At 36.8% G+C, this 20,582-nt stretch overlaps 1 protein-coding gene across 25 annotated transcripts in view; it reads right to left on the reverse strand.

Moving 5' to 3' along the window:
- Positions 1-20,582, reverse strand: part of DST (dystonin) — a 454,426-nt gene that overhangs the window by 250,485 nt on the left and 183,359 nt on the right. For all 25 annotated transcript variants that reach the window (XM_069070669.1, XM_069070676.1, XM_069070677.1 and 22 more), the window contains one exon: positions 8,120-8,286. In XM_069070669.1, the coding sequence (XP_068926770.1) occupies positions 8,120-8,286 (167 nt within the window). The remainder of the gene's footprint in view (positions 1-8,119; positions 8,287-20,582) is intronic.

Consider the following 20,582-nt stretch of genomic DNA (forward strand, 5'->3'; position numbering starts at 1 on the left):
CAAGTGGCATAGCTTTGTTTACAGCTGACATTAGGTAAGAGATTCACTTTTTTTTCTTTTGTAGAGCTCATATCTTTTCAGTATATATGATGCAATTTTAAAAAAGAAAAAATGGTATCTGACCACAAACTGACATAATCACGAAATCAGTACCTTAATTTTTTCATCATTTATATGTCACATGATTGCTTGTGCTCTCAGCACCCCAGTAGCCATGCCCAGTGTCTGGCTCAGCCTCTCTATTCATATACACCCAAAATATGTACTCCATGCTAGAGCCCTGGGACAGAACTGACTCAGAAAGAAACAGGCTATTTAATGAATCACCCATCCCACTTCCTGCAGGAACAATATGAGTCCATAAGGGCCTCCTCCCCAACATTAAACCAGCCCAGAGTGAGGTATGACTGAATCAAAGCATGCAACTGAATCACATGGCTGTAGGTCATACATACTATTATCCTAGATGACTCAGATAGCATCTGTGCATTCTAACCTCCTCAACCACAACACCTGTGAAAAGTCAATACTGTGTGAAAAAGAAATATGAAAGCCCAATTAGATTTCAGTACACAGGGCAGCAAGGTAGCCCAGTGAATAGAGCACCAGCCCTGGAGTCAGGAGTAGCCGATTTCAGATTCAGTCTCAGCCACTTGACACTTAACTAGCTGTGTGACCTTGGGCAAGTCATTTAACCCCAATTGCCTTGCCTTCTCCCCTCCAAAAAAAATTTCAGTACAAAACAGCGAAACGAATAAATGTCATGCAACTATACTCTTAGATGAAGGGGGGAGGGGAGAGGAATTCAGTACTTTAATTAGAAAAGGTTCAAATAACATCCTCCAAATCTGTTTCTACCCTCCCCCACTTCCAAAAGTGACATTTTAATGAGGCAATATATCTGAATGGAAGTTTATAGTGGTTCTGTGGACTAGAATTCCAACTTAAACAAATGAATGGGAAAAACTATAGGAGCAGAGCAAGTGGAAACTAGCAATTATAAATTCCTTTTGGAAGTACCACCACCACCCCTCCCCTACCAAACATATTGACATGTTTCCTTTCTTTCCATTTTGTTACATGAGGTTCTCACCGTTGTTATTGCAATTCCTGGCATTTTTGCCTCTTTTTTTTTTCTCGCCTCTAGGAACATATTCACTCATGTCCATGCCTGATCAGGCAGAACATGTTTGTACACTGGGTGCAGCCACGTGCCTCAATGTTATGAAACTCGTGCTTTTAGCAGAACATCTAGAGCAACCCTTTATTTGAGAGGTGGATAAGGCTAAACAAGTCAGAGGTGGGACCGGAATCTGGAAATTTCAGTCTAGTTTTATCTTTATCATAAGTGAATACATAAACAAATAAACAAACATTAACAGGGTTTCTTAAACACATGCTTAAATAGGAAGGCTTCAGGGCAGAAAGCGTCTGTCTGTAGCTTGGCTATTTACTCCCCTCAAGAATCTGGAATGCCATCAAGAATTTTCTCTTCTCTACATCCTGTCCAATTTTTTTTGGTGACTATATTGCATCTTTTTAATCCACTCAGATTCCCTAAGTTACTGTCTAGGTTAATTCATCCTCTTGCTTTTAAGCCACTTACCCTTATTACATACTTGTGTGACAAGGACTTACTTTAAATCCATCAAAACCTAATCCTTGAGTTCTTTCTCTGGAAAGAAAATAAATTAGGGGAAAAGGGTGGCCTAGAGTTAGATAAGATCTCTCTGCCAGGCCAAAGGCTGTATCCTTTCACCAGCAGCATTTACCAGCTAGGAGTTTATAGAGACTTTTTTTTAAACCTTAGGCAAAAAATGTTGCATATTTAATTGGTACCTGTTTTATATAAACTATAAATCTCTTTCTCCCAACCTCTTATTAATCAACCAAAGTACTTTGTCTTCACTTTCCAGTTTCTTCATAAAACTTTCTGTAATGATGGTGTAAAAAAAAAAAACTCCAATAGTTAATATGAGGTCTTACCTGATTCTCCATGAGGTATTTATTTTCATGTCTGAAACCTAAGTATCCTCCCTCCTCCACACATTCTTAGTTATAACTCTTTTACTGAAAATAATATCTTGAGCTAGGAAATTAATTTTTGTTCCTTATTAAAATTTCACAAGGGACAAATCCCTGATATTGCAACTATATGATATTACTCATTTGGTCAGCTTCCAAGATCATATTCAGTATTCCTCAATTTCTATGCTAAACTTTCTTTGTGTCCTGGACACCACTATTCTACTAAACTATCCAATTTCTTGGCATAGAGCTTCCTTTCTTTTTCATTAGGGACCTTTTAATTTAAACTTAGTAATATATTATTTAGAGCAACTAGATAGCACAGTGGATAGAAGATTGGGCCTGGAGTCAGAAGGACCCGAGTTCAAACTTGGCCTCAAACACTTACTATCTGTGTGACCTTGGACAAGCCACATAACCCTGTTTGCCTCAGTTTTCTCATGTGTAAAATGAGCTGGAGCAAGAAATGGCAAACCACTGTAGTATCTTTGCCAAGAAAATCCCTAATGGGGTCATGAAGAGTTAGATATGACTAATTCACATTCTCTCTCCCTCTCTCTCTCTCTCTCTCTCTCTCTCTCTCTCTCTCACACACACACACACACACACACACACACACACCTCTCTTACTTAACTTCTCTTATTGATTTTCTTTCTTTAAAGACAACATGAAATGATATACTGAAGAAAAACAAGAGAAGTATTTTTCAATTTTAAATAGTGATTCCAGTGATAAATTGAAATGTTCCTTTGATATTTAACTATCAGTCTTCCTGCACTGCTATGGGTATTATTAAGCACTTTTATAATTTATTCAATCTTTTCTGTTTTTTGGAGGGGGAAGGCAAGGCAACTTGGGGTTAAGTGACTTGCCCAAGGTCACACAGCTAGTTAAATGTCAAGTGTCTGAGACTGGATTTGAACTCAAGTCCTCCTGACTCTAGGGCAGGTGCTCTATTCACTGTGCCACCTAGCTGCCCTTATTCAAGCTTTTAGGGAGTAGTATTGAATATATTCTCCATGGAGAATTTATGGGAAGAATTTTCTCAGTATTCTAGAAAGAATCATCTAAGAACTATGTAAATCTTGGTGAAATCTTGGATCCATCAAAAGATTAAAGTAGAGTCTTAACAAAAATATATTCTAATAATAATGTGCAACATAGGATCTAGGCACTTTGAGAAAAGTACCTATTTTAGTTAAATCAATACATAATGATTTAATTTGAAATTACTTAAAAGTCTCTAAGAGTAACTTTCATAGAAAATTATCATTATATTTGGACCAAAGGAAACAGTTTAGTACAGGTGTCAGTATCACAATTTCACTTATCACAATTTCACTTTTAAAAGTCAGATTTATTTCAGATACTGGGCTGAGTGTGCTAATCTATGGGAAAATATTTTCTATTTGTAACAATTGGAATGAAATATATACAGATGTGCATAACTGCAAATATAAACTACTATCAGAACAGATATATTCCCATGGCATTTACTGACCACAATGACCCCAAACTAAAAAATTACAACTTCCAAGCAAAAAAATCCATTTACATATGATTTCACTGTCAAAGAAAACATCTCAATCTGGATATACAAAGGACACATCATCAGAAGTCCACATTAAAATCACTCATAACATTCTTACTGCCTCTTTTTTTTAAGAAAGAACACACTATCATTGAAAAAAAGGCATCGATAATTTTCCCATTTACATGTAGCCCTCTCTTTATACATGTAACTATACATACATTAGGAGACAACTACGTAATGCAGTGGATAGTGAGTTATGCCTGGAGGCAAAAGACTCGAGTTCAAAAATGACCTCAGACACTAGTTGTGTGGCTTTAGGCAAGTCATTTAACCTATGCCTCAGTTATCTCAACTGTAAAAAGCAGATAATAATAGAGCCATTTTGCAAGGTTGTCCTGAGGATCAAACGAAATAATATTTGTAAAGTGCTTAGCATAGTACCTGGTATATCATTATACAAATGTTATTGTTATTTTTAATAATAATAGTAGTGGTAACTTCTGTAGGAAAAAAAAAGGGGAACTTTTTTTCTTTAATAAATATACCTCTACAAATCAGGGTAAGAATAGGACTCAAGATTTTACTAGAAGAAAGCCACTGAGAATATATTTACTAGGTATAGAAAGTTTTACCTCATGAGGAAAAGTCAGCAATGTAAACTATAGGAAAAGTAGCTCTGTAAAGTCTTCAAAACATGTAAAACTTGACCCACTATATTTTTACTGTGAACTCTAACAAAGAAAACCAAAGCCGATATGAAACAGAGAAAATGCAAAAGAAAAGCTGAAAGATTTCAAGAGCACATTCTGCTACCATATTAGTCAATGACAAAGTCCCAAACAAATAGCATTTAAAAAGATCCAAACTCTTCCCTCCTACACTCGGAAAAGCTCCCTCAAAAACAATAGCAGCTGAAACATTAAACTTGAGCAGAGAATTTTGCCCATAGTTGGGGTGAAAAAAAAAAGCCTGAAAACATAAACCTGATATTCTTTCCCACTGCCCCTCCTTTCCCCATGTAACTATCAATTATGGCATTTGGGAGCAAAGTTATTCAAGACACATGCTATTATATCTTTACAATGACTGTGAAGAGAAAATGCTCACAGATTGTTCTGAAAAATTCTAAAGGAACAGATTCCTTCTAAGCACTTTGCTTCTAGCTAAAACAAACTTCAAAGAAATGAACCAAGCATACTTTAAATGTGTACTATGAAATAAATCCTTTTGTGTAAGATAATCCAAATCAAAGGATAAAAAGCTTTTTTTATTTCCTAAGTAAAGAGCACCCATCACAACACATCCTTCTGATGGTGTCATATTTCCACTCACCCAAAAGGGGCATAGTTGTGGCTGAGATTGAGATGACCTCTGGTTACTGAATGTGAATCTCTGGATTGTTCAGGACCAAGAAAAATCCAATTGTTATTGCTTATATTTAATTTGTGTAAGGCTACAGAGGGAATAGGATAGATAGCAGAAGGTACTGGAATCAAGTTTATCTTGATATTTCTTCTTTATTTAGTGGGTTATAGCCACCACTTATCTTTTTCTTCCTATGTATGAGGAATAGTTCGACTTCCTAATGCATTGGACTCCATCTATTTTAGGAATTGTGTCTTGTTCTGAAAACAGTTTGAATATACATTCAAAAAAGTAGACTCAGAGAATTTTTCACTAGCTAATACAGCAATATTGTACTTACTTGAAATCATCTAGGATGCAGGTTAATTTAGATTAATCTTCTCTCCTTCAACCTTACATGTTACTTTGTTCCATACCTCTCTAACACACTCATAATGAAGTTATAGCTCTCTTTGTTGATAATGTCATCCCCTACTAGACTCTAAGTTCCTCAAGGGGACAAACAGTGTTTTATCTAAACTATGTGCTTTTATCTCCCCAGAACCTAATACTACTAGGTACCCAAATGGCACTTAAAAATACTGTATTAGATTAGAAAATGGCACTCTCCATAAAAAAAAGAATTGTGCTAATCCAAGTAATTCACTGGACAATCTAGAGAGTTATGATTCAGAAACTACTGTAGTTCTAGTCTGTGGTCTGGGAAAAATCACTAAAATTTTCTACTTATGTGTGTGTATGTTTGTGTGTATGTAGGGTACCATACTTTATCCTTAGCGACAGGGGAAAATGTCCTCTTTATACTTTATATGTTAAGTCATTTACTGATAATGAATTTAGGAAATGAGGTGTGACCTGTGACTCAGCAAAGTGAGAGCAAGGGTTGGTTAGAGCTAGCAGTTGAGTCAAAGTGCCCCCTAAAATGATCCCAAGGTGTGGGTTGGTCTTTTTAATTCTTACAATGAGCCCGGGGAGATCCAAGGTATGTAAAAGGAAGGTCAGTCTGGTAGGAGTGTCTTCGGAGCAGCAAGAAGACACAAGGTGAAGGGAAAACATAAAGTCATATAGAAGGGACCTTAGAAGTCATTTGTCCAGATCCCTAATTTTAACATTTTTGTAAACTGAGACCCAGGAAAGTTTAGCGACTTGTTCAAAGTTAAGTCAATAGTAGAGTCAGAGGTGGGATTGGAACCAAAGTCTTCTGACTTCAGAGTCAGTACTTTTCCCATGTACCACACTTATTCCATTAGCCTGGAAACTTCAATATCTCTGTTATTTTTGTTTCCATGGGGAGGGGAAGGGTGATAGTCATAAATTCCCCCAAAATACCTTTTGCACAATTCTTTTCAATGTATCTCACTTGGCCCCATGGTCCTAAGCCAGATGCATTGCATAGAGAAGGAAAACCCAGATACCCGTCTAGGACAATAAATAGAGGGAGCACCTTTATTAAAAATAGGGAAACCAGACACTACGATATGACTGGGGATTTTCTTAATCTAAATCAATCCAGACAGAGTGAACTGCTTAAAGTCAAGCTTGGGAATTAAGAAGCCATTGTCAACTACAAGAAGATAAAGTCAGGCTGCCATTTCAGGACAGGAAGCTTGAAGCCTGGGGAGAGCTCACTGAAAACAAGATAAGGAGTCAGGTACCTAAACATTACAATGCCAGGTTTATAGCCTGGTAGTCTAGGATAAAGAAGGTAACAATTTCCAATAGCCAAGAAGCTGAGGAGTAGGACTCATTGGGGCAAAGGAGGGTTCAGCATAGAAACCAGTAGCCTACCAGTCTCCAAATTCTTATCTCTAAAATATGTTTACAGGAAACTGATTCTAGAAAGAATGAAATACTGAAGATTTGCCAACATAAATCTATAATGTACAAACTTAAATATGGTCTAACTCTGAAATTTTTATGTTACAAATTTGTCTCTATGAAATTTTAGAAAAGAAAATTATGATAAAATGCAGACATTTATTTGCTAAGGAACAACACAGCCAAAAGAAAAAGCCAAAAATTCACAGAAAACCTAGAGGCTATTTAAGAATATTTTACTGGAAGACCAGGATCAAAATGACAGGCAATCAAAAAAAAAAATAAAACAGTATCATTAAGAGAGTATAACTAAAACAGTATAATTAATTACATAAAGAAGCTAGATGCATTCCACAATTTTTCCTGTACAAAAACAGACAAGCTGAATGAAGCATTAAGAGAATATAGCTGAATGTACATTGGTGAAATCTTAAAACCAAAATCCTTTAATGCTGTTAATTAATGTCAAAATTTCCATTCTTCTTTTTAGGGAAAATCATATAATCAGAGTCCTAAGGCTGGTATCAGGGGTTAAAAATTGCTTTTCATCTCACCAAGTCAACCATAATGATCTTTTTAATATAATTCTTCTTAGAAAAACAGAATCTGGGATATTCCTCTATGAACGGTAAGACTAAATAGTAGATGTGTGTCAAAGAAAAAAATTTCACAATCATAAAACAATGTAAAGTAGGTGGTTCAGGGTGGAAAGTACTGAGTTAGGAATCAAATAATTTGAGTTAAATTCTTAGGGAACTTTTTTTTTTTGGATGGGGGAAGGCAAGGCAATTGGGGTTAAGTGAGTTGCCCAAGGTCTCAGAGCTAGTTTCAAGAGTCTGAGGCCACATTTGAATTCAGGTCCTCCTGACCCCAGGGCCAGTGCTCTATTCATTGCCTCACCTAGCTGCCTGTTAGGCAACTTTCTTATCATCTCTAGGCCTCAGTTTCTTCAATTAGAAAATGAAGGGATCCAGGAGTGGGGAACCTGTGGCCTTCGAGGTCCTTGGGTACAGCCTTTTGACTGATTCCAAGTTTGACAGAAGAAATCCTTTTATTAAGGGAATTTGTTCTATGAAGTTTGGATTTAGTCAAAAGATTGTACTTGAGGACATATATGTGGGCGAGGTCACAGGTTCCCCACCCCTGTTAGACTCTCTGAACTCTAAGGTAAAACTTACAGATCTACATCTATAATCTTGGGACTTTTTTACATGTACTCAGGTTTGGGTTACACAGGAAAAGAGCCTCACTGGCTAAATAAGGCACAAGGCTCTCTCACTGTCCTGATTATTGATTTTTCTAACAAACAGAAATTTCTAAGTCAGACAAACATCTTCTAGTTATGTAGCTGAAAAAACAAAGTTATTTCATACCTGTATTTATGAATGATGGCATTAAATAATTTTCCATCTCTCCAGCAGGTAGTGAAATTTTCACAACGAATTCCAGCATAGCCTTCAGTTGTCTGCTGTGTCCATAATAACAATCTTTCTTTAGCAGACATATCCTCTGACTCTCCAGTGACATGGATATCAGATATCTAAAACATAATCATGGGGAAATATTACATTATTATTTGCTATTATATACTAGGATAAAAAGTGCTAAGTTATCCATTTCTTTTACTTGACAGATTTCCTAATACAAAATTTATCACTTAGTTAATGAAACAAAATTGGACCTTAAATGCTTTTAAACCTTCATTCATGAGTATAGTTAAAAAAAAAAGCAACAAATTCCTTGTATAGAACCTCTGCAGGACCAAATCCTACAAATTTGGGAGGAGATGTTAGTCTAATGGAGACCAAAGAAAGAATGTTATTATATTACAAACAAAATAAGCTTGAAGTATCTTTAGGCTTTTCGTGGGGAAATAGGAAATACAGAAAGACCTTTCTTAGAATGGTAAACTAATACTGTTAGCAGCTGATTTTACTGTCACATTATACTTTCACTCATTTAATTGTCAAAACTTCTCCCCCATGGTAATACGACACACAGGTACTTCACATTATGATTTACTTGTCCCAAACAATACTCCTTTGATAAAGGCCATCTCTGATTTACTGATAGAGGAATAAGTGACTGAGTAACTAGACTAGGGTCACCTAAGTCTGTAATGAAGCTGTGATTAGCACTCAAGAAATGATTGTTCACCAAGCCCTTGCTTCACACTGGGCCATGCATAGCCTGGGCCCAAAGCCTGGGCTGAAAGCCAGTATCTGAAGAGCCAATCCCAGAAAGGAAATTGCAGGAAACAGTTGCGGTGCTCATGCCTAGTAAGTACATAAGATCTAGAGGTCAAGAAAATGAGGAAAATAGAAAGAGAAGTAATGTGAAAGGACCCAGAGGACACGAGATAAGAATAAACAAAGGAGGGAAGGTCAAAGCTAGGTACTCAGACTGGTTCAACTTATCAGACAGAAGACCCTGACATTGTCCTATAGAGGATGATCATTATTCTTGGACCCTTATTTATATTGAATTTATATTGGATCCCTATTCTGGATCCAATGGTGTGGCCAGCTCAGGCTTCAAAGCAATAGCACTGAAGGAATTGATGAAATCTAACAGATCCCAATAACTATGGAATACTTTAATGGACTTCACACACCATTACCCTTCTAATTATACTCAACATAAACCACATCAAGAGATTCTTTATCAGAGGTCTGAATGCTTCCCAAAATGGTAGCATGATTAAAATTGTGTCTTTAAGAATCTGTACAACTCTTTGTTAAGGAAATATATTATATATAGATGATACAAATCTTAAAGCAGTATATAAATGATCATTATTATTACTATGTTTAGACAATAAAACATATAAATATTTTTCTCTCTTTGTGAAAAAAGGATCACAGAAATAATAGTACTTTTTTTTAACCTGAGTTCTTCTAACTCTAAAATTCTATCCATTGTATCAAAGTGGCCTCTCGATAACTGTAATTGTTTTCATTTACATCATCACTCCCCACCCATCCACCTCCCATTGCTCTACCAGTCCATCACCCCTGCTCTATTTTCTTTCCTTTGCAGTCCTGGCCCTCTAGTTAAATAGTTCAACTATATATACTCTGTCCTTTGCCCTTGAATCCTTTGCCCCAACTGATCTACTGCTGCTCTTGTCATGCCAAATCCCAATTCTAGATTCCCCTGCAATTTACCTTCTTTGCACTCATTCACGTTCTGCTCAACACCAATTGGAGGAAGTCCTAACAATACATTACCTTATCTCAATTTTGTTCTCACTGCTATATAGCAATCTACTTTTTCTTCTCTGACTATCACATTCTTCCAAATGGCTCTTTCAAACCTTTTCTGCTTTCCTCAGGCTTGCTATGCCACCTCTTCATCTTCTCCCCCTCTACCTCCACAAGAACCAAAACTTTTCCTTCCTCCTTACCTCAAAACTACTCTACATCATCCTCTAGTCATTCCTTTGCTCCAGTCTCTGATTAAAAAAAAATCTGACTTTTTTTTTAATCTAGGCCAAGGCCTAGGCCAAACCCATTGTTTGCACCCCTGGATTCATCTCCTCTGGTCTATCCTTGAGGTCTGCCTCTTAGATTATTCTTACCACTTCTTTGATCTCTACCAGGTCCTTTTATGTTGCCTAGAAATACATCCAGTTTATCTTCATCTCTAAATAAGTTTCACTTGACCCTCAGGCCATCCCTCTCTTTCCACAGGAAAAACTCATAGAAAAAGTCATCTATACTTATTGTTTACAAGTTTTCAACTTCTACCCCTTTAACCCTCACAAGCTGATTTCCAACCTTATCTTAACTGCTAGCTTCAAGATTACTAACATTTTCAACTGCTAAAAATTTAATGACCTTTTTCTCAACCTTTATCTTTCTTGACATCTCAGAAACTTTTAACATTTTGACCATTCCCTCCACCTAATTATTCTCTCCTCCCTTATTTTTCATGACACTGCTCTCCTCTTCTTGTTTGTGTGGCTACTCCTCCTTGGTCTACTTTACTAGATCAGCAGTTATATTCCTATCCCTAACTCTGAGCACCTCCCAAGGCTCTACCCTCAGTTATTTTCTCTATATATACCCTCCCTCTTGGGGAACTGATCAGTGCCCACGAGTTCAATTAATATTTCTAATGGAGATGATTCATGGTACCCTCTCTTAGGTTTCAGCCCACATCACCAACTCCTTTTTTGACATCTCTATTTGGAAGTCCCATAGTATCTCAAACACTACATATTCAAAATAGAATTCATTACCATTCTCACAAAATGCATCCTTCCTCTATTAAAATGATGACTAATGATGTCCAAAAAGTTAAATGGAAAGGAAAATTCTCCCAAGGAGTCTAGTCATGGGCATTCCCAGAAAAAAGAAAACACATGAGGGATGCAGAAGAGATGAATAGTTATAGAACATTTATATAAAGGGTAGAACACAGAATTATAAATGAAACAACAAAAAAGAAACATTTTAAAATAACACTCAAAAAAATCTCTTTTATAAAAGCCATCAAAAAGTCTTTCATAAATCTGCTTAGGAATGGCATTGCTAAGGCTCTAAGCTGAAATTTTGTCAGGTTATCCCCTTCATCTTGGATAACTGCAAAATAAAAAACACTGACTTTGAGCTCCTTACAATATAGGAGTTTTTAAAATGATATTTGATATTTTTGCAAGAAAAAAATAAAAGTAACTAATGGAGTAGCCTGCATACTATAGTGCTGGATGGCTTTCTATTGCCCATATCATCTATTCACATAAATAATTAAGTCTCAGTAAGCTAAATTACTGATTTTCAGCAAATGTCTATCTACCACCTCAATTTTAGTGAGTTCAGTTAATGGAAGTATAAATTATAAATGCAGCATTTAAGAGGCTGTGAAAGGTCTATAATGTCATCAAAAGTTACAACTAACTAAAAAATCATAATCTTTTATTATAAATTATCAGTAGGTAAGGTGGCTACACATGTAGTCCCACAACTGTGACTTGAAGGCTGTTCTTAAAGTCCTATATAGACTCTTTAGGGTCCACCAAGGTTTGCAAAGGCAGCTTCACTTATGAAACTAATGATAATTCACATTTACAGAGTATTTTAAGGTTTATAAAATATTATAAAAAACCTCATGATGAAAATAATGCAAGTATCATTGACACCATTTTATGAAAAAGGACCCTGGGTATCAGAGGAAGTTAAGTGACTTCATGCAGTTGGCAAATGTAACATAGGGGATATTCAAATCCAAGAATTTTCACTGTAACATGTATGTTATAGCTCATTCTAATTCCGTCTCTAGCAGTGATTTTTCATAGGTCCAACTATGTAAAAGGATATAACCTTCTAGCTTTCTATCTGCTTGTCAGGAAATTCAAAAAGTACAATCAAAACCATTTCCCTGATCTGTTTTTAATTTTCTTTTTCAAAGTCACAAAACCTCATTGTCCCTTTTCATATTTGCCTGTTTTGAGTGGTGAATTCTGATTAATTCCAAATAAATCAATATCATTAACTATTTATTATGCTCTCACAAATATGTAGTTACTGTATTGATCGAAGCAAATTAGCAAGGAGAATGTCTGATTCACTTCAAATTGCATAGATGTCATTTTAGCAAGCCACATTTTTACTGAGCATGAATCATAAGCTGGTAAAACAGGAAGGAATTTTATAAATTATCTATTCCAACTCTCCTTATTTTACAGATGAGAAAATTAAAGTCCAGAAAGAAGTGATTTCCATACGGTCACACAGCTAGTAAGTTAAATAGCAGAGCTGGTACTCAAACCCAGATCTGACTTTCAATCCAGAGCCTTCTCCACTAAGATGATTTATTGGGAAAATACATTTCCTTCTCAGAAAATCATTTCTCGATTACCATCAGGATTTCTACATATTACCAATGAAGTCCAGCTACAAGAGATAAAAAGAGAAATTCCACTTAAAATAACTGAAGACAAGAAAATCATCTCAATTACAAGTGATAGCTGGTATCAAAGATTCCTCTTAGCTAAAGATAATTATCAGAAAGATTTGATAAACTTGTATATTAATGTTGAGTTTTGGTTTTGTTTTTTGTTTTATTTGCTCAAGTTCATGCATTTTTCCCCCAGAACCCTAACATATAAAGTTTATTTGCTTAGAACAGGACTATTCACTGCTCTGTAAAAGTACAATGAAATATTTTCGAGTACAGATTTCTTTAACATGTAATATATTTAAGTAAATCATTTGTGGCCATGTGGGGAGAAAAGGCCCTAAATGCAAATATCAAAACCATTACTTATATGAGAAATATTATTTATTTATTTATTTTTAAAAGCAATTGGGGTTAAAGTAACTTGCTCAAGGTTACACAGCCAGTTATTTCTGGGTGTGGTGCTAAGTATCTGAGCCCAGATTCAATCCCAGGTCATCCCGACTCTGGGGCCAGTATTCTTACTCGCTGTGTTACCTGGCCACCCCTGAGAAATATAATTTATGATCAGAGAGTCTGGCCTTTCATGAAAGAAGTTATAAAACTGAGATTTTTTGAATTACATATCACATAGGTGGCTAACCATAATTTTCAATGGTAACTAGATTTTTTAATATAACTATATTGTACCTTGTATATGGGCCAAGAAAGTAGTCAAATGTTTACAAGTCATGTTTACTATTCATAATTGTGTGCTTTACAAATGAAAAGATATTATCACATATTTCACCTATTCATTCCATTTCTCCCTGGTAATAGAAATAAAATGGTTGTACACTGAAACATCTCTTTGCTTAAAAACCCTTCCCCGCTGTTTTTCTTGTATATTGATAATCTTGGGACAGTGTGATCAAAGAAGAAAATAATGATTAAATGAATCTTCCACTGCTTGAATGAAGCTTTGGATAGGAAAGCTTCATCAAAGTTAGGGTGACTAGTTCCAATACCATGTAAGGAAGGATGGGAGGAAGGGATACAGAGATGGAAGGGATGAAGGGAGGGATGAAGAGAGGAAAGGAGGAAGAAAGGGAGGAAGAAAGGGAAAAGGGGAGGGAGGAAGGAAGGAAGGAAGGAAGGAAGGAAGGAAGGAAGGAAGGAAGGAAGGGAGGAAGGGAGGAAGGAAGGAAGGGAGGGAGGGAAAGAGGGAGGGAGGGGGAGAGGAAGGGGGAGAGGGGGAGGGAGAGAGAATGAGAACGGACCAAGAAAAGCAAGGAAGAGGGAATAAGAGGGGAAGAGGAGGAAGGGAAAAATCAAGTAGGTCTGAAAACACAGAAACCCATACTCAATGACTCTTGGTTAAACAACCCGGCTTAAAAAGAGTCAAATCCTGGTTGATTCGAATATTTCTGCTAGGGTTGGGCAAGCAGCATCAGACAATTTAAGCCACAGTTCCAAAAATAGCTGAAAGCCATTATAAACACCTGAGTATAAGAAGCAAGTTTCCTTTCATAATTCCTGGAACCACAGATCTTCTTGTTCTCATCTTTTCAGTGCATAAGGCTAGTGACCTTGAACCTACTGAGCTAGTCCCATAACTGTTGACTTGCCTGGCCACACATACTTTCACTTGCTGTTTTTAAACCCACTTAATTAGCAGTCAAGTGCTTATTTCCATGTCTGTATTAACCATCCTAACAATTTTAAAACCTCTGAATATGGAAACAATCAAAAACACAAGTTTGGGGTAAAAAGAGTTTTGCATTGTTTTGTTTTTAAAATCTGTTCTGAAAGGATGATCCTCAGGTTTCCCTCAGCTTTGGGTATTTCAGCACAGTCACTGTTTCATTGTTTTTTGTTTTTCTTCATGACAGAATAACCAGCCTGTAGGAAGAAGGTTCTCAGCCACGGGATTCATGCCCATAGACTCTTTGTTAAGAACCTGGTGTCATAAGGGGAAACTAAACTCTATCTGAATCTGATTTTTTTTTATGTTTCCTATAACTTCCCACAAGAACTTTTTATACATTTTTTAAAAGCCAACAAATGACTTTTGAGAATAAAGATCAGCCTCCATATATTACAGCTTATAATAAATGATTCTGATTCATAGTAATGTTGACCCACTTCCTGAAATTGAATTGCCACAGCCTCTTCCAGTCAGCTGAAGCTGTAAAAGTAAGTGTCCTCTGAACAAAAGTCAATGTTACCAGACAACTGGGCAAGTGTAATGCCCTATTTTTACAGCTGTTGTCATGGCTATGCTATCTACTGAGAGTACACAAAACCAGAAAAATCCCTAACACTGACACTTCCTAGTACTTTATCCGTTTTCAAAATATACATATGATATATCATATATATGTAATTATATATATATATTTCTATGATAAAAAAGAATAAAGAAAGTAACAGTCTTTGGAAAAATACTGAAGAAAATAATTTGAGTTTACTTTGTCAAATTGACATGTTTTCTCCACCTTCTCTCAAATAATTTATTATGCATAATACTGGAAAGGGAAATCTAACACAATTTACTTTGGGTAAAAAGAAAAGGAAAAGTGAATTTAACAATCATTGAATTTTAGAATAGAAAGGACCTTAGAGATTATCTACAGTCTATGCCCCTCAGAAGAATCTGAGGCCCAAGGTGGTGACAAGATTTGCCGATGATGGTAGAAACAGCTCACCAGGAACCAAGCTGGGCCTAAAATCATAGTGTGTCAGTCCAGATTCAGTTAATGTGCCACATCCTAGTGGAACCTTTTCCTAATATTCCCAGAAGCTAATGCCTTTATAATCTATTTTATATTCATTGATTTATGTTTTGGTTGATTCCCTCCTTATACAGGTAAGCTCCTTGAGGGCAGGTATTTATTTTTTTTATCCCTAGCATTTAGCACAGTGCCTGGCACAAAGCACACATTTAATAAATACTTGTTGAGTGATTGATTAATCCTGACCATTTTTTTCAATTCTACTATCACCCCTGCATCTGACTACATCCGTTACTATTTCAACACCGCTCCCCCAAGGGAATCAATTCAACTCTATCCTATCCTTTAAACTTGAGCTCCTTGCCCCCTTTATCCTATTGTCAATAATGCCCTGCCAACCCCTATCCTTGGGTAAAACTCACCATCTACTCTACTGGCTCCTGTTCATATGATGCTGAATAGAGTTGAAGAAAATTACAAAAAAAAAAAACAAAATCCAACTGCTGACTATGTTCACTACAAATTTATGTTACATAAGCTCAGCTGAGCCCTCACAGGAGCAAGGCAATTCTATTATGTTTCTCTAATCAATTCACTATCACATTCACTGGCATATAGCTCCTCATATGTCCCTAAGAACTCCCATCCACCTCCCTTGATACTATCAGCTGAAAGTTTTGCCTCGTACTAAATTGAAAATAATTGAGAACAGTCACCATGAGTTCCTTCTTCTTCTCCTCTCCTCCACATCTCACATCGCATATATGTCCTCCCCATAATCTCTTCTTTCACCCCTGTCTCACATGAAGGGGTAGCTCTCTTCTTGCCAAAGGCAAATTCCTCTACATGAACAAGTGGTAGCATTTCATTCCATCTTATCCAACAGACTGCACCATCAACCCAACTTTCTTTAATCTTTAAATCTTTAATTTAAAGATCTTTAATCTCTCACTAATGGCTACTTCACCCTTGCCTACAAACATAGCCACTTCTCCTCCATCCTTAAGAAAAACTTCACTTTATTTGAATAAAGTCCGCCCCTTCATAGTTAAACTTCTTGATAAAGCCATCTACAATCCATTCTACATTTGCTTTCCTCTCACTTTCTTCCTAATTCTCTATAGCCTAATTTCCATTATTTAATTGAAATTTTTCCCTCCAAAATTACCAGTGGCCTCTTAATTGTCAAATCTAGTAGCCTTTTCTTAATTCCAGCCTTCTGGACGACTCTCCTGGTTACAGGTCTAAATGTCCTTTACTGAATTTTCATACAGTTCATTCCCAGTAAGCATAGATATCCCTCCCAAGATTCTGTCCTGGACTGCTTTATTCTCGTTCTCATTTTCTCCTTCTCCCTCTCCCTCTCCCCTTCCCTCCCCCTCCTTCTCCCACCCCCCCCCCCCCCCCCCCCCCACACCTTAGTTCCCTTAGTGATCATGGTAGTTTCCATTGATTCAATTATCATTTTTATGACATTAATTCTCAGATCTGTCCAGGCCTAACCTCTCTCCTGACCTCCAGTCCCTCATCTCCAACTGCCTGTTGTACATCTCAAACATGATACTCCATAGACATCATAAAATCAACATGTCCAAAACTGGACTCACTTTCTTTCCCCCAAAGTCCTTCCATTTTCCCCTATCAAAGGCACCACCATTCTCCCAATCCCTTAGATTCCCACCCTAGGTGTCAACCTGGACTCCTCACTCTTACATATTCAATCTGTTGCCACGGTGCCTACCTTCACAACCGACATCTCTAGTATAAGCTCCCTTCTCCCCTCTAAGATGGCTTCCACCATAGGGCACACCCCCATCATCTCACACCTAGACCAGGACTTAACTTTTTCCACTTGCAAACCCTTCAGTGCTTCTTAAACTGTAGGTTGTGGCCTACAGTTGTGGCTAGACAACTACAATAGCCTTCTCATTGGTCTCCCTACCTCAAGCCTTTCCTCACTCCATCCTCCACATCCTCCTCCAAAGTGATCTTTTCAGTAAACTCCAGGGGCTTCTTATTACTCCCAGGATCAAATAAGAAATCTTCTGTCTGGCATTTAAAATCCTACTGTAGCTGGACCCTTCCTACCTTTCCAGTCTTACACTTTATTATTCTCCACAAACTCTATGATCAAGAAACACTGCCCTTCTTTCCGTTCTTAACATGCAATACTCCATTTTGTCTTCCATGGCTTGGATGCTCTCTCTCATCCTCTTTACCTTCTGGTTTCCAGGTTTCCTTCAAGTCTCAACTCAAATCCCACCTTCTATAAGAGATCTTTCCTGGTCTTTCTAAATGCTAGTTCCTTCTCTCTAAGATAACCTGCAATTTGTCTTGTACATATTTCATAGGTACACACAGTTGTTTGCATGTTGTCTCTCCCCTCCCCATTAGAATATGAGATACTTGAGAACTGGGGCTGTTTTTGCCTTCCTTTGTATATACCTATAACTTAACAAAGTTCCTAGCAAATCACAAGAGCTTAATTAATAACTGTTGACTTGACTTTGCAGACTGCAAATATGTGCCTCAAAATAGTTTTCAAATGTTCTAGGTTTCTTTACAATTAAAAAGATTTTGAACATTTTCTCACATTTTCAAATTTCTGTGCAAACATTAAAAATATTTTCAAAACATTTATTTCTGCCCAAATGGTTGAAACATTTGTGAGAAAACTGTTCAGAAGCAAACATTTTCTCTTTTAAATCACTTGGAAACACTTATCTGTGTTGACATAAGCAGTATGGAATTAGCTTCTGTTTAAGTGTGGTAGAAAGTGATGAGAGTTTAAAATAATGCTAAATTGTTATTTTTAAACCAATTTAATTAATAAATCTGTAACACAGAAACAAGAGTAGGAGAAATTTTAAGAAATCACCTATTTTATCCCCTTGCATTCATTATGACTTATCCTAGGAGAAGGATAGAGACTGTGATTTCACTGCTACAGGGAGCTTACAGGGGAAGAAAATTCTCTCTGCCAACTCACTATTATGCCTCTCTTACATATGCTATTATGACCTCTCTTACACTAATACCTATACTTTAGGTTGCCCACATATTAGAAAATCCTGTTATTGTTGTTTTTTTTAAGAACGTAAGGAAATGGAATGATTTTCTTTGCCTAAATATCACTTGGGTCAACAGGACCCAAGGATAGGAGTGGGGTGCCTATCATAAAGAATTTGGAGGAGATACCAAGGACAAACAGAAAGACAGAAGTGGAAGACTGCCTTTTCAACATGTCTTGCAAACTGCTCCCTAAATATGCCTTGTACTTTCCCACCTCCAAGACTCTGCTTATACCATTTCTCCTGCCATGAGTCTTTCACTGTAGTTGTCCATATATTCAAGTCCTACTAATTTTCAAACACAAACTGATTTTCAAAATGCAAAGATCAAATCATTTTGCACCAACAACTCACACACTATGTCAACTCCTGGTGATCTTCTGATCTTTCTCCTCTATGAACACTTAGCACAGATTTATTGCCAAATGTCTCCAAGGGGTGTCTCTACTAGAGTGGTCTTTCTTGGCTATTTCATTCTAATATGGCTATTCAATTTTATGTGTATATTAATACTTTGTCTCATTGACTTAATTTTATGCTACCTGAAGGAAGGGGAAAATCTAAGAATACTGGACAGGAATCACACAGGCTAAAAGGATATGGATGAGTTGTGATCTAGACTAGAGATTAAAAGGTGATTTCTGATCTATGGACTTCAACTATGTGGAGTATTTTCAATGAAAAAAATTTTACAATTTCAGTCAATCACTCAACAAGTATTTTTGTAGACCACTGGAAATTCAAAGACAAAAATGGAATGGTCCTCAAGAACCTTAAATTCTATTGAAGGGTATAAGATTTATACATATATAAGTATATCCCAATAAGTATACAGAAAATATTTTTGAAATAAGTACAAGGTAATTTAGGGGGCAGGGTGACAACAAGCAGCTCAGGAGATTAATAAAGACCTCATCTAAGAATTCTCGAACTGAGCTTTGAAAGAAGCTAAGAATTCTAAAAGGGGTAGGAAAGCATGCCTCTCAGCTCAAGGAAGCAGCCAATGCAAAAACAAAGATGAGAGATGCAATATAATGTGTGAGACAGTATGGCCAGTTTGACTAGAATACATCAGGATGGAACAGTAGATTGTTGCAGGTTGTAAAGGATTTTAAATGCCAAACAGTTGAGTTTGTATTGGATCCTAGAAATCATAGGCATCCACTTGAGTTTCTTAAGCACGGAATGACATGGCTAAACCTATGGTTTAGAAATATACTTTTGGTAACTGTGTGGTAGTGAGATGGACTGGAGAGAAGAGAGGCATAAAGAAGGAAAACCAATTTGCTGGTCATTGCAGTTGTCCAATAAAGGAGTAAAACAAGCCGAACTAAGATGGTGGCTGTATGAGTTGAGAGAACGGGCAGATGCAAGATATGTTGTAGAAATAGAATTGACAAGACTTGTCAACTGATTGTATTTACAGGGTGAGGGACAGTGAGGACACAGTGATGATTCAGGGAACCTGAGTGTCTGGAAGCATGATGATATACTCAACAGAAACTGGGGAAATTTGGAAGTAGGGTAGGTTTGGGGTTAAAGATGATGAGTTCCATTTGGACAGACTAAGTCTGGGATACCCAAATTGAAATGCCCAAAAGGCAATTAGTAGTATGGGACTGACACTTAAGAATGGACTAGGGCTAGATAAATAGACTTAGGAGTCATTTTCATAGAAATGATAGTTGAGATCATTATAGCTGAAGGATAAAGTCTTAATGTGGAGAATAGCATGATTCCTACCTACACCCAATACTCACTTCACTCTATATGCCACATGGAGTAAAATGTAGAAATGTAATGCCAAATTGACAATTACTTGACTCTCTATTGCTAACACTACAGTTATTTTAGGATGGCATTTAAAGCCTTCACAATTTGGTTCCAATCTACCTTCCCAGCATTATTTTATACTACTCTCCTTTGAGCACTCTAGATTCTAGGCAAACTAGGCTACAAGCTGTTCCCAATCTCACTCTTCCTTTTCTGTACTCCATGTAATTCTGTGGGCCACTGTATGAACCATATTCCTTCCACATCACTGCTCACTGTGCAACTTTTTTTTAATGTCCTGTTCAGGGGTCTCCCTTCTCTATGACGTCTTCCATGATCCTCTCTGACGGAAGTAAGTTGTGTCTACTCAAATTTTC

Source organism: Petaurus breviceps, unplaced genomic scaffold, assembly GCF_028583685.1.
Source record: "Petaurus breviceps papuanus isolate PSGF00001 unplaced genomic scaffold, PetGlider_PUasm1.0 90822, whole genome shotgun sequence".
NCBI classification, from domain to species: domain Eukaryota; kingdom Metazoa; phylum Chordata; class Mammalia; order Diprotodontia; family Petauridae; genus Petaurus; species Petaurus breviceps.